Below are 15,282 nucleotides of genomic sequence, written 5' to 3'. Positions count from 1 at the left end.
ATACCCAAAATAATGATGAATAAAGTCAAGAAACTTGTAAGATCATGATAAAAATAAGAGCCTAGAAATGATGAATAAAATTTTGATAACAAAAACCATGCAAATTAATTCCTATCAAAATTAAAACTAAAAAACAAAGTTCTATAATTCACAATATCGGTATCTTAACTAAGTAATGTTACTATCTACAAAATAAATAGACAAACTCTTTAACCCACACCCAACAACAATTAATACCCAACTACAATGACAATCAAATCAAAAAACCCTTACCTGAGATATGAATTTGTTGAGAGGGAAGAGCAATGAGAGAGGCAATGTGGTGAGCGAGAGTGAGAGACAATGTGGTGTGAGAGTTATGGTGAGACTGAGAGGCAATGTGGTGTGAGAGTTATGGGTGAGTGAGGCAGTGAGGCTGAGTGCTCTGGGTGAGAGAGTGAGGGCTGATAATTTTTTATCTGTGAAGACTGATATGTTTTTATAGACTGATGCGTGTTATAAAATTTTTTCCAGGGGAACTCGATCTAGTTATATGCAAATTTTAAATAGATTTCGAGTTTCTAAGACTCGAGATCTAAGTGGCATTTTTAAGTCCAGCTCAACAACTGGTCCGCTATTTTTCCAAACGTTGGTTAACTTATTACATTGTTAACCATTACACAGCTGGTCTGTAAATTTTCCATTCTAAATAGCTTGGTTTATTTAAAGCAAAAGAAACAGAGAAAGAATAGAGTTAGAAATATTTATTTAATAATTTGAGGTTAGCGGGTTTTAATTAGGCCACCTGGATATCCAATCCATTAGCATTAATCAGGCCACCTGGATATCCATTAGCATTAATATTTACAGACAGGAATTGCAAATTACTAGACAGTCATTTTTTTGAAGCTTTCGCCCTTCTTCCGTCTTTCGTCTTCCCTCTGTCACTGTGTCAGTGTCAGTGTCAGTAATTTCTTCTTCTGTGCAATTGTTGGAGAAATTAGAAAGGTACGAACTCTAACCCCTCCAATTTCATTTCATTTCATTTCTTCTTCTGTGCAATTGTTTCTTTTCGCTGAAACTGAAAACTAAACTCAACCCCTGAAGTTTTCAAAATCTCTCTCAATATTTTTCCTCTATCGATTGAGGTACTGATGATAAATTAGATTTAGATTTTAGGGTTTAATCTAAGTGCGTATCAATGGCCTTTCAAATTCTCAATTCTATAACATTGAGAACAAATTACAACATAGGCTGAGGGCGAGGCTCCCCTTTTTTGGGTACATTTTTCCTAAACCGGAACTTTTTTTTATTTTTTTTATTTTTTTTAATGTTATTGGAAGAGTTCATTGACCCTAGTATGATCAACCTGCTTCAATTTTTTTATTATTTAATTTATAGTTTAAATTTATAGCATTGTGTTAATTTGGTGGAATATTAATCTGGAAAATTATTAGGCACCCCTCGAATATTATGACATGGTACTCCCTCCTCTCACAGAAGTGGTGGGTCCCACCATAAATTTAATTAATAGGACTCATTATTATGTGGGAGGCTGTATTCCTGAATAATTAATTCATTAGTCTTAATCTCTTGATGTATTCATGCAAATTGTAATGGGGTATATTATGAGTCATTTTGCGTGCAAAATGGTAGGATATAGAAAGAGTAGTTGCAGCAGCTATACTTAAATCTTTTTAAATAGTTTCCTACCATGTTGATGTTGTTAGAATCTCAATTTTGGTTTCATTGATTTCAGCCCTTCTTCCTCATCAATTTAAGCTCAAAGCTCTTGCACTTGTATGCGGCGTGGGGTCAATAAATTTGTGGTCTCCCATGGACGAAGATTTATCTAATCATGCTTCAATCCTTCCATGGATTTGGGTCATTGAAGCTCTTGCACGCTTCAAGCAAGTGGACGTTTCTGTTTTGCATGGTATTTGGAATCCAAATCTACCCAAAAAAAAAAACTTGTTATAGTAATAGTTTATTTTTTGGATTATCTTTTTAATCAATCTTTTAGCCAAAGGTTGCGGTTTTGGGATATTACATGATTTCTTTGTTTCAGATTTGATTGAATTGGTTCCAGAATTACCTGATGATTTGGGGAAAAACATGAGGGAAATGTTAGCTTTGAGATGTTTGGAGTTTTTATTTGATCCCTCTAATGGAGTCAGAAATGGTGATTGTTCTACCCTGGATTCAAAAGTTGGGCTTGATTTTTCGAAAAGCTGTGAAGATGTTCTCCAACACATATTGCATGAGGTATTTAAAAAAAAAAAAAAATCTAATTTCAACACTTCATTTGTATGTAATATCGTGTGTATTTTATCATCTGCTTCTAAATTTTAGGAGCTTGGATTTCCATTTTGATGTTGAACATTTCTTTTGTTAGACATCATTATCAGATCTTAAAATTGCTGGACCTGAGCTCCTAAAATGGGATGTTCACCCCTTTATTATTCATAAAAGAGCTGGAATGCCTAAGCTTGCCTTACAACAGGTAAAGGGAGATTTTTTTTCCCCTGTTTCTCTCTGATGACCTTTTCTTTGTTTAATCTATTATCATTCATTATTATCTGAAAATTTATTTATATAAAAAAAAAAAAAATCTATTGTCATTCATTATTTGGTTTTGTGTTTCTTTATCAACAGCTGAAAGATTCAATTCTTGAAGGCATTCATCCATATGCTGATTCCTTGAAGGAAAGGAGTGGATTGACATTGACAAGTGCAGGTGATGGAATTCCTGTGAATAATGGTAATCACAATGCACTTACACATAGAGTTAATGGGAGCTGCTTTGATACTCAACACATGGGAGCAAAAGGGAACTTGATACCAACAATGCTTGAGAATGGGAATCAGCTATTGAAAAAAGATCCTTGTAATAGGAATTTATTACCTTCCAAGAGGGGAAGAAATAGGTCTGCTACTGAAAATATGGTTGGCGACTTCCATGAGAACCAAAATACATTAAATGATGGTTACATACTCCACATAAATGCCAAAAAGCAGAAGCAATGTCCCTCTTCTTCGATTCAGTCCATAGAAGAGAACCCAGTCCCTCTACATGGAACAGAACCGTTAGAAGATTCTTCTGCAAGAGTCATGCCAGTTTCTGAAAGAGAAGGTTGTGATTTGGCAAATGATCAGATAGGAACTCTGAAAGAAGGCAGGGTTCTAGAGGATGGTCATGATGAGCATACTGTCTCGGTGAGATGTGGCCACAACAGTGATGGTGAATTCCATCATAATCAGTCAGAGACTTCTGATAATGCCACAATGATATGCCAAGATCCTTCTGCAGATGAACCTTGTAAAAATATCGCTGTCAACAAAGACATAGATGATAGTGAGCATTGTGTTGACCCAAGACCATTAATTGGTCCCTATAGTGCAACCATGATGGTTCAAGACATGTCTGTTGAAGACAAAGATGATAGTGAGCATTGTGCTGAACCTAGAACATCAAGTGGTCCTCTCCTGAACAAGACTCTAGAAGATGAATTCCATCATAATCAGTCAGGGACTCTTGATAGTGCCACAATAATGCTTCAAGATCCATCTGCAGATAAACCTTTCCAACATGTCTCTGTCAACAAAGACAAAAACGATGGTGAGCATTGTGTTGAACCAAGACCATTTACTGGTTCTCTCCCTCCTTGTAGTGCCAGTGTGATGGTTCAGGGCATGTCTGAAGTTAAACATAGTCAAAAGATCTCTGTTGATGAAATCAAAGATGATAGTGACAATTGTGCTGAACCTAGAACATCAAGTGTTCCTCTCTTGAACAAGACTCTAGAAAATGAATCCCAATGTAATTGTGGACATGATTTTCAACTAAAAGCACCATATGCTGCATCACTGGATGGATTCCAGCAGAAGATTATCACTAATGAAGCTGAAGAGGTTATGGATCGTTGTTGTGAAGCAGAGACATCAAATGACAGCGATGAGTGTCACAAATATAAAATTGATGTCTCCAAGAAAAAACTTGAATTCTTGAGCTCCCAGTGCAAGTATAGTCATGATTCCTTAGCATCAGCTGGTTGTACAGAGCATAACTTTTGTGTGAGGTGTAATGAAGGTGGTCAATTGTTAGAATGTAACACCAGGAATTGCCCATTGGTGGTTCATGAGAACTGTTTGGGTTTCTCATCCAGATTTGACGACAATGGAAACTTTTACTGCCCCTTCTGTGTATATTCTCTTGCTATGTCAGAGTACCTTGAAGCTAAGAAAAAGGCCTCCTTGGCAGAGACAGAACTAAACAAGTTTATTCATATGGATTTGAAGCATCGGCGAAAAGAACTCATGCAACAAGCAGAACCTTCTGCATCATGTGATAATGTCAATGCAACACTAAGAGAGGAAGAGGCAACTGTAACTACTGGGACACTAAATGAATTCACTAACCAAGGACAAGCTCACCATGAGGAAAACACAGATGTTATTCCTGTCAATCAAAGACAAGCAGAAGAAGGATTTCATCAGGAAGTTTCAGGGCAACAGATTGCTGATCCACCACGGGAACCTGTTTGGGCACTTAATATTGATGGTGAAGGAACTTCTGGAGATGAAACTAATAAGTCTATCATTTTTAATTATTCAATAAGATTACGAAGGCGGGAGAGTTATCAGTAAGTTGTTCATGTATCAAGTCCTTTTAATGCAATTATCATCTTCCCTTCATGTCATTCTAGGTGTTAGGTATTTCTACCTTGCATAGCCAGAAGCCGTCTTAGAAATTTGTAATGTTCTCTGGTAACCATATTTGGTCTTGGAATCATGTTTTCTTACCCCATGCACTCTGGTTATGAGTGGCAGTTTAGGTTTGCATTGCATTGATTGTCCTTCATTGATAATGACTTTTTTTATTTTTTTATTTTTATTTTATAATTTGTAGTACATACCCAGTACTTCCTCCTCTGCGAAGGCGAAAAAGGGTTCCATGGACTGCCGAGGAGGAAGAGAGACTAAAGGTATTTGTTTTACCTTTTGAATGCATCACTTCATATTGACAAGTAGTTTAAAAGTCCATAGTTTTACTTATCACATTTGTATGTAGTCATTGTTAGTTTAAGTGTATTCAAGTTCATATTTAAGACTGGGTCTCAAAATTTTATATTTTCTCTTTCAGAATTTCCAAAAAAGAAAAAAAAATTATAGTTTTTGTATGTACTTTACATGCATTTGATGAAGAATGAGAGTTGCTAGCAGTCAGCATGATAAGTTGTATACTTGTGGCTCTCATTTAGGACTAATGGCCAGTAGTTCATTGATTAGATATACAACAACAGGTCTTATATTCTTAATTTTTGTTTTTCCACTAAGAAGCACTGGTACTTCAAACTAGTGGTCATAGATGTATAAAACATCAATTCAATACAGAAACTCTCAGATCTGGGGGGATAAATTTTTTTGATGACATGCAACCTCACCAGGGCAGGGCCCTTTGGACCCACCTCTAGGGAGTAAACCACTATTGCACAACCCCACCCACTTGAACCGTTTATCAGGTAATCCAGGGGAACTCCTAGTGGGTATTGAACTTGGATGTCTGGGTCTACAATTTATCCCAAGACTCCAACCGCTAGGCCACACCCTGACAGGTATGGGGGGGATACTTAACTTTGCTGCTCTTTCTCGCTCAATCTCACTTCTCTCTATGAAACTAATAATGTCTTAATTAGTTTTATTATTCAAATATGTTTTACGTCCTTTAGGATTTGTTGTCTATGTTTTATACTAAAATTTAGCATAATATGAGTTTAAGAATATTTATTTATGTAAATCATTGATTAAAGTACTCTTGTATCATATTTTAATTTTCAAGAATTAACATGTCTGCTGTGTTCATCTCAGATTATATATATATCATGTATCTATATCATTGCTTTCAGGAGGTTGCATATGTCTTAAGTTCTTATGTTGATTTTTTTTTCCTTCCCTATTTTAGGAGGGAGTGCAGAAACTTACAAACCCCAACGACAGTAATATCCCATGGAAGAACATTTTGGAATTTGGTGGTGATGTGTTCCGACCAGATCGTACAACAATAGACCTAAAGGACAAATGGAGGAACATGTGCAAAAGAAGCCCCAAGTCAAAACAGTAGTTTGTAATATATAGACGGATTATATATGGTAAGAGTTACATATGTGTTTCATTCAGTTCAAGTTTTTAAAAACCTTTTTTAAAAATTTGGCATAAAAAACAGTATGAATAAAGCGTAAATAGAAATACTTAACAGGTATAGAAGTATATAGTGAATTTGTGTGAAAATTTTGGGGCTAAAAGAACATCTGTATGTTAATCATTTCTTTTATTATATTCAAATTTAGTAGCTTACGTATGTTATTTGTGTGTTCTCATATGATGTTACCAACAGCCAACTAAATATTAATATATTTACTTAGTTTTCAATTTTTTGTTGTATTTCAAACGACCCTTCCTTCTCCCACAGGAATGGGTAGGAGGATAAGGTCATGGGTTTGATAGATTTGATTTTTGTTTTTTTAAACCTAGTAATAATAATATACATACATACATACATGGGACGTTGAGATTCAGTCATTCAAATAATAATAAAAAATAAAGTAAATCAGATAAAAATTCAAGATTTTTTTTTTTTTTTTGACAGTAAAATTTAAGATTATTAATATTAGTATGAAAATGTTTTTTTTTTGATGATGTGGAACCTCACCAAGGCAGGAATAATAGTATGAAAATGCTGACATTTAATATAAATAGCTAAACATTTAAATATATATATATATATATAATTTTTTTTATAATGTTATTGTTTTATATAATAATACACCTTAGCACAATAAACAATTTTAGTGCCAATAAGAGTATCAAAGTTTAGTCAGATTGAAGTAGTTTTGTACGAGTATAATTATGGAAAAGTTTAATATGTATTTTACGCTTTAATTTTTTATTTATCTTTTTAAAAGTGTGTTTTCAGAGCATTTTCATTTCAGACAGTAAATTAGAGTTCTTTTATTTTTAAAAAAAGCACATGTAGCATACCTTATATTACGAGTGTTTTACTAACTATGATCAAAACAAAGTGCTTTGTCCTGGTCAGCTTGCATATTGATATAGGGATATATTTTGCCCTTTTGATCTGCCTTGATATCTCACTTTGGCCCAATGATTTTATTTTATTTTATTTTTTTCTTTCATGAATCACTTTGATCCAATGACTTGTAGTTATTACGATTGCCTCTGGTGGTCAAAGTTTAAATAAGATCAATCTTATCTTGAAATATTTTAATAAGGTTTTTAATTTTGATAATATTTGCCAGGATAACTGTATATACTTTATTAAAAGAAAACTGTAATTACTTATTGATCATAATTCCTATGGATGATGTAAATACAGTTTACTTTTGATAAAGTAAGAGAAAACTTACTTATTGATCATAATTCATAAAAAAGTGCTACGTCCACAACATTTTCACAACAAATCATAAGTGGTAGGTTGTTATTGGTTTTAATTTATACCTATCACTAAAATTACTTTTTTGCTTACTAATAACAACTTGTAACAACTTGTAACAACCTGTCACTAATGGATGATGTGTACTAATAAAAAAAAAAAAAAAATCCTAAGGATGATTTGGTTATTTTTTATGGAGGGACCTAAGGGCCCATTTGGTTGGGGTGATTATTGTGGGGATGGGAAATGAGGGAGAGAGGTGGGGAGAAAATGTTATGGGATAGTGTTTGGTTGAGGGGGGGGAAAATGGTAGAGAAAATGGTGAGGAGAAGAGGGGGCTTGATTGGAAATTACCCGCCTATCCCCTTTGCCTCCCAATTGTGTTTAATGTTGGGTTATTTTTATTTATTTATTTATTTTTTTTTCAAATTTAACGTTTAGTTTATCTATTTATTTATTTTTATTAATATACATTGATAGCATTTTTTTTCTTTTGAATTTTATATATATTAATTTAATATGCTATCAATGAAGTGTTTACTGTTTTAAATGATTTTCATTGTCTGTTAGAGTTTTCTTATTCGTATATTTATAGAGGCTCAATAGATTTTTACTATTTAGCGTACAATCTGAAAGCATGGATTTAGCCAAAGGTCTTGTAGCTGAATTAACACCTCCTCATGCACGAAGTGCTTGGAGGTCTAGGGGGGAAAGGGTTCGAGCTGCGGGGATAACAGCATGTTGTTATTATTTTTCAAAAAAATAAAAATAAAAGCATGGATTCATGTTGAGGGTGTCCCTTAAAATTGAAATCATTTGTTGATGAAAATAGGAACCAGTTAACAACCATGGAATATATTATGATTAATATTATTGAGCTGGGGTTTGGAACCTCAAATAAAACCCAAATACACATGCTATCTAGCTCAATTGGTATGGTGGACTGGGATCCCAGTCTGTCTAGGGGCAATTTTTTCTAGATTCAGAATCTGTACAGTGGACTTCCAATTGTTGGTACATGTTAAGGCTTGGGAACGGTTTTTCTGTTTTTGGAAAACTACAGGAACGATAGATTAGCTGGTCTTAAGTTTTTAATTGCTGGTCTCTTATGGATTGGTTCTGATAAAAAACTAGGACATAGAGCAGTTTGCAATTACTAGCAAAATGTTGAGCTTTTACAGAATATTAGTTGTGTGCCAGTCATTGTGGATAAATTTTTGGGAATTAAACCATGAATAATGAAATTCAATTATATATTTATAAGAATATGAATAACATTTTCTTTATGAGATTTGTTCTGGTTTTTTTGATTGGAGTTTACTTTATGTCTTAAGACCTATGTTGCTAGGGATTTTTCACACGTGTTATGTTTTGGAATTCTCACAAAGAGTTCCTTTAGGTTTAGTGGTAAAAAGATCTGGTGGGGTGATTCTCTTATTGCTGTTTTGTTTAACACTATTATCCCAGTGGCTGTTAAGTTCATCTAAATAATGTATTTCTTCACAATTTTCGACAGCTGTACAGGTGGTCAACTTGAAGAGGGAGGGAGAAAGTTCTTTTTGATTCTTGACCTCAGAGATCACACTGCTAGGTTTTTATTTTTTTTATTTTGTTATCTGGATTCTGGGTGCTAAAAGTGACAATCACTTGTCACTTGCCCTTTGCGTGAGTTGAATAGGGATTTTGCATCTCTTGTCATCATCATTCTCAATACAAAGGAAAATATATAGAATTCGTTTTATATTTGCTTCTTGCCGTTTCTTTCTCCCACAGATTGAGGCAGATGCACATTTAACTTGTCTTGATAGTTCAACTTTTACTGAGAACAAAAGCTACCATGTATATATAATGTATATATAATGAGAAGTATCATGTCTGCAACATTTTCTTAATATTCTTACAATAAATCTTAAGCGGTAGGTTATTACAAGTTGTTATTGATAGGGCAAAAAAGTAATTTTAGTAACAAATTCAAATTAGAACCAATAACGACTAACCAACTATGATTTGTTGTGAAAATGCTGTAAAAATATTATAAACATACCACTTTTCATCTATAATATTAATAACACATTATCCTGTTTGGTTTTCAACGTTTTGCATACTTAAATACCCCCTCACAAATTCTTTAACTCTTTAAAATGCTCTTATCTTTTAGTTAAATAATTTTAAATTAAAAAACACAAACTAGTTAAAATAGTAATTTACTATTCCTAAGTTTTAGGTTTTTTTTCTTTATCTTTTCCATTTAGCCTAAAAGGACACAATATCTATTTGTTTTTAAAACATTATTTTATGTTACCTTACTTTTTTATTTAAAAAAAAAATTACAAAAATTATCTATTTATCACTTTTTTACATTATAACACTAAACCAAAATAAACAAACAAATAAAAAAGACCATTATTGCACACGCAAAACACATGTGATGAGTTTAGTATATAATAATAGTTTGATTGAAAAGGAAGAAAGATATTAAATGAACTAAAAGGGATTTTTTTTAAGAATGTTTGATTCATTCTCAGTTTGGGAGTTTAAGAAGAAAGAATGGAAATGTTAAAATGGAATTCTTCTATTCCTTCCCCTTTTAAGCATTTCTCACTAAAGTGGGAGGAACATTATGTTTGGATGCAAGATAAAGAGTGGTGGGGGGACAGTAAACATATGAAGGATGAAAAAAAAAGAAAAAAAAAAAAGAAAGAGGAAAGAAGGTATTCTTGTTTGTCATATGTTTGGTAGAAAGGAGAGAATCATGTTTACAAGGATGAAAATAGGAGGTATGGAAAATGTAAGAAAAAATGAAAAAAAGAAGAAGAGGAAATAAGATATTCTTGCTTGTCATGTGTTTGGTACAAAGGAGAGAAAATTTTAATTATTAGATGACATCATATAAAAGTAAACGTATCTTATTTATTATTTTATTTTGTTTTCTTTATCCATCGATTTTATATGAGAATAAAAATTGGATAAATTGAAATACTTAACATTATACCTTATAAATACACTTGAGAGATATAGATCAAACTGCAAATTTGCCAACTTATCTTAGCTGGGGACTATTGATCCCAAACCCAATTCCAATTTTTTTGGAGAGAGATTTTGTGGGTTTGGGGAGAAAATACTCTTCCAACCCTTTTTCTTTGTGCTGCATTTTCCTCTTTACCAAATAGAGGAAAATTGTAATTACCCCACCATTCTCTCCTCAAGTTTCCCACATCTCACTTTCCACTCCAACAGAGAATATGAGAGGATCTGAATTTTGACAACTGACAAAGTAATAAACCCATAAGAATTCTTGCTTATTCACCAATAGCCACATGGCGTAACATCTTATAACATAGAAAAGGCTAATCTATCTCAGGTTAAATTGCAAGCCATATAAGATTGAAGAACATAACTCCTAAACGGAAAATCATAAAAATCCTATACATAATTTCAGCTGAAAAAATAAATGGATATTAACACTTGTTCTTGGTTAAGTAAAATGATTATCAACACACAAATGTCAACTTCATGGTTCTCTCATTTGACTCTGTTTCATTGATTGGGTTTTACTTGAAGTTTTTCCATCTCTGGTTGGGAGTATCGTTGATGCTGACTGAGTTATGAGCTGAAAATTTTCTAGTAAACTTACACCCATAATGTATTTATGATGAGATACGTCCATCCACAGCCCTAGAGTAGAATTCTCTCAAGTCTCAAATTCAAATACTTTATATTCATAAAATATGGTTTGCAATCATGCTGTTTTGTATGTCATGCAACTTGGCCCATGTTAAAAATCTCTTAGCTATTGTAATCTCCTTGTTAACGTGTTTCACAAAGAGAAATAGAAAGTTCAACTTTAAAACCACAATTACAAGATTAGCAAATTGCAAAATTCTTGCAAAGTTATCATCCTCTTTATTGCGACGATTACGTAACCATTAATCGTGATTATCTCATGTCATAATCCTCGTTTATAAATGAGATGATATTGCGATTTGCAGCACTTATTGGTAAGAATGTACTTCCATTGAGAGAGAGAGAGAGAGAGCATGGGATAAAGGTGAAGGAGACAGTCCCGGGAATCAGGTTATGAATGGCAGGAAAACATGTGAAATAAAGCTCGTGAAAATGAAAAATGTTTGTGAGGTGCATCTTCACTCTCTTTCTCTCTCTCTCTAAGTAAAAATTCAGCTCTTTAGATTTATGGAGAGCCAACGCTTATAGAATCCAAGGAAGAGATAGTGGACTTCATTCAAAGCATTCATCACTTGACTCAAAAAAGCAGTCTTGCCAAAAATTCCACTCACCACCTCAACATTTAATGCAATCTAACTAGTATTCAGTATTCGCTCACACTCACTACTTGTTCAATTGATACTTCGGCATGACTCCAGTGGCATCTCTGAGGATAAGAATATAACAAACTATTAGAAAATTGAAGTTTTTGACACAGTTGGTAATTTGTCATAGTATCAAAGTAAGAGAATCATTATTCATTAGAAAATTGTGTGTTTTTCTCTCTTGAATTTTTAAAAGATATATTTATATACAAGATTGTTAGAAGTTACACAATTTGGGTCATTATTTTAAATTATATTATTGGAGTTCAACTCAGTCTCTTGTCTCATTCAAGCATGTTCAAATTTATTCTCACGTAGTCATAAATATTTATATGTTTTTGGTTTCGTAGATATACTCAAAAAGTATAAATTTACGAGCGTTCCATTGACTCATGCTCATTAGAGCAAAAACGATAAATCAAATGAAGTATATATTCTTGTCAAAAAAAAAAAAAAAAAATGAAGTACATATTCTGTGAGAGAGAGCTACACTTTTTAGCCCACTTTAGTTGTGAACATCATGGCAAGGAAACATAGAATCGGTTTAAAACTACAAGGTTTCTAACAAATTTTTTTTCTAGGTAACCTCCATCTCATATCGAGTATGTTTGTAGGGTAGAGTACCTCGCTTGTAATTCCTTTTTATTTATAGTCATTGAAGCATAGCAAAAAGAAAAAGACCCCCTTTTTTCAATTATAAAAATAAAATGGTTATCCATTGAATATTGTAACAACTCAAGAAAGTTTGAATTGGTAACTAGTACTCCTACAAGGCTACAACATTTTTGTTATTATATCTAAGACATGGGATCACAAATATGGAGTGGCATTATGAAATCTAGGAATTTCCAACAAGGAGTGATCATAGGTTGGGTTGGGTTAGATTTGATGATTTTTTCAACTCAACCTAAGTTTGTCAAATTGAGAAATTCCCAACTCAACCCATTACATACATAGAAACTAACCCAACCCAACTCAACCCACATGGATCAGGTTGAGTTGAATCAACTCAGAGGGTTGTGTTTATATGTTTCAAGCATTGTAAAAAGATTGAATTTTTATTAAATTTTTAATAAACTATTACAAATAACATAATATGCTAAAATTATAGTGCAGATTTACAAATTCATGAAAACTAATTCTTAAACACAAAAATAAATCAAACTAAAAAATTAAAAAAATGATAATTAAATAAACTTATATTTATGATGGATCAGATTGGGTGTTAAAAAAACTATCAATTTGAATCCAACCAATCCGAAACTCAAAATAAAATTCCAACTGAATTCACTGACCTATGAAAACCAATCCAAGATGTTGGATTGGGTCGGTCTTTTTGGGGTGATAGGTTGGATACGCACCACTACTAATTAACAAGTACAAAGGTGTTAATAGTGTTAATTATATTTGTTACCTGGTCCATCTTAAAAGCATCAAATCTTAAGGCAGAAAAAGGCAAAAGACTTTCTTGTTTGATATATACTTTAATTCAAGGAAGGTATCCATTTTTATTTTTTTTTATTATTTTTATAATGCTAAATAAAGAAGTTACTGATTATGTTGATTGTTAAATCTGTTGGCTTCATATTTTTTGGAATCAAAGCCTACCTCCACCAAGATTACGAAGTTTAAAGGAAGAGATGCTATTTCGAATTTTAAAAATAAAAAATAAAAACGAAAAAGAAAGGAAGGGAAGCTATATATGAACCATGATAGTCATCCAATCTAGCCTTTATATATAGTTATAGGATTAAACATAACACCAACTAATACAAGGTAATGTTGAATTATCTATGTATTCCTAAAATTTTGATACTTTTTCTTTCTATACGTAAAATTTTGGAGTTCAATCCATCGTAATATAGTGACTTTTAGAATTAAATGGTTTTTTTATTTATCATTTTGATGAAAAAGAAAATTCAAAACGAAGACTCATCACAAAAATAGATGGAGTGAAATAATGCAATGATCACGAGTAAGAACTAAGAACATGCATAGATTCATCCACAGATCCATGGATGTTAATGTTAGCAAACAGAGCTGATTTGAAACTCTCTGACTTTATTATACATAGACTTAACTGAGGGTCACATGGGCCAGAAAAGTTTCCCCAACCGTGAACACATTTAAACCAAGCTACACTCATTCCCTACATATCCCGCGCCTTTCAACCCATTTTCCTCACTCCCCCAACTCCTACTGCTACTAACACACACTCACTCCCTCACTCAGCTTCCTCTAACCCACCAAATCAAACAAAGCCATGGAAAATTGCAGAAAATCCCCATTAAAACCATGGAAGAAAGGTCCAACAAGAGGCAAAGGTGGCCCTCAGAACGCCTCGTGTGAGTATCGAGGTGTTCGACAAAGAACTTGGGGCAAATGGGTTGCTGAGATAAGAGAGCCTAAGAAGAGAACTAGACTGTGGTTAGGCTCTTTTGCCACAGCTGAAGAAGCTGCCATGGCTTATGATGAGGCTGCAAGGAGATTGTATGGCCCAGATGCTTATCTCAATCTTCCTCACCTTCAGCCTCACCACTCCAATTCTCTTATCAAAACCCAAAAATTCAAATGGTTTCCTTCCAAGAATTTCATTTCCATGTTTCCTTCTTGTGGGTTGCTCAATATAAATGCCCAACCTAGTGTTCATGTCATTCATCAGAGGCTTCAAGAACTGAAGCAAAATGGGGTTCAAAATCAAACCCCTTCTTCCAGTTCATCTTCCTGTGATTCAAAAGCTGATCAAGTCCAGACCATGAGTGAGAATACCCAAGTAGAAAATCCAGTAGCGAAGGAGAAAGACGCAAAAATTCCATCAGACAAAATGATAGGAGCTTGTGAGGAGAAACCACAGATTGATCTCAATGAGTTTCTTCAGCAGCTGGGTATACTGAAGGAAGAGAGACAGTCAGAAACAACCGATGCCACAGGAAGCTTGGCGGTGCCTGATTCTCCATTGAAAGATTATGGTGAAGAACTTGGAGCCTTAGCTGACAAGACTTTCAATTGGGATGCACTGATTGAGATGCATGGGATTGTTGATCAAGGAGAAGAACTGGGTAACCTCCAAGTTTATGATTGTAATGAGGATCTGAGTTTCCCTACTTCCATTTGGAATTTCTGAGAGAATCAGCTGATTTTGGAACGAGTAGGATTTAGCTTCAGCTGAGTTCAAAATCAGTTAGAAATAGGTAAATCAGTCAGCGGTTAAGCTAAGCTATTGTAGTTCAGTTTGGCTTTAAATCCAGTACTGCTAGTTCTATCACTCTTACGTTGGTAGTATTTCAAAAGAAGAGATCTTTTTGTTTTTTCTGATTAAACATTGGATCATTTTTTCCAATCAACATCATGGTTATCTTGTATCAAAGCATGATTTTGCCTAGTCACTGACTAACTGAAGAACTTACAGGTAAACATGTTACAAAGTAATCACAGCATAATTTAATTATCCTTGACCCGGGCTTTTGACATCTGGCATTCCATTAGGGACTATGTTTATTACCCAGACTATTTTAGGGTTTAGTT

At 33.5% G+C, this 15,282-nt stretch overlaps 2 protein-coding genes across 4 annotated transcripts; both read left to right on the top strand.

Annotated features, from left to right (window-relative positions):
* The first annotated feature begins 829 nt into the window (after positions 1-829).
* Positions 830-9,295, top strand: LOC126692997 (uncharacterized). Of its 3 annotated transcripts, none has more exons than XM_050388832.1 (8): positions 830-987; positions 1,739-1,915; positions 2,048-2,244; positions 2,375-2,482; positions 2,635-4,622; positions 4,889-4,964; positions 5,942-6,128; positions 8,946-9,295. In XM_050388832.1, exons 2-7 carry the CDS (start codon positions 1,816-1,818, stop codon positions 6,098-6,100), a joined length of 2,628 nt encoding a protein of 875 aa, XP_050244789.1. In that variant the 5' UTR covers positions 830-987; positions 1,739-1,815; the 3' UTR covers positions 6,101-6,128; positions 8,946-9,295. The 3 variants fall into 3 exon arrangements, 2 of the variants coding, with proteins under 2 accessions (XP_050244789.1, XP_050244790.1); XM_050388833.1 differs by lacking the exon at positions 830-987 and adding an exon at positions 1,107-1,127; XR_007645170.1 differs by lacking the exon at positions 4,889-4,964.
* Positions 9,296-13,907: 4,612 nt separating this feature from the next.
* LOC126690885 (dehydration-responsive element-binding protein 2F) lies at positions 13,908-15,064 on the top strand. Its single transcript, XM_050385999.1, has one exon. It carries the CDS (start codon positions 14,021-14,023, stop codon positions 14,879-14,881), a length of 861 nt encoding a protein of 286 aa, XP_050241956.1. The 5' UTR covers positions 13,908-14,020; the 3' UTR covers positions 14,882-15,064.
* The last annotated feature ends 218 nt before the right edge of the window (positions 15,065-15,282 follow it).

Source organism: Quercus robur, chromosome 7, assembly GCF_932294415.1.
Source record: "Quercus robur chromosome 7, dhQueRobu3.1, whole genome shotgun sequence".
In the NCBI taxonomy this organism is placed as follows: domain Eukaryota; kingdom Viridiplantae; phylum Streptophyta; class Magnoliopsida; order Fagales; family Fagaceae; genus Quercus; species Quercus robur.
Note: the sequence above shows the minus strand (reverse complement) of the source record. Positions and strands in the feature narration are given on the sequence as shown.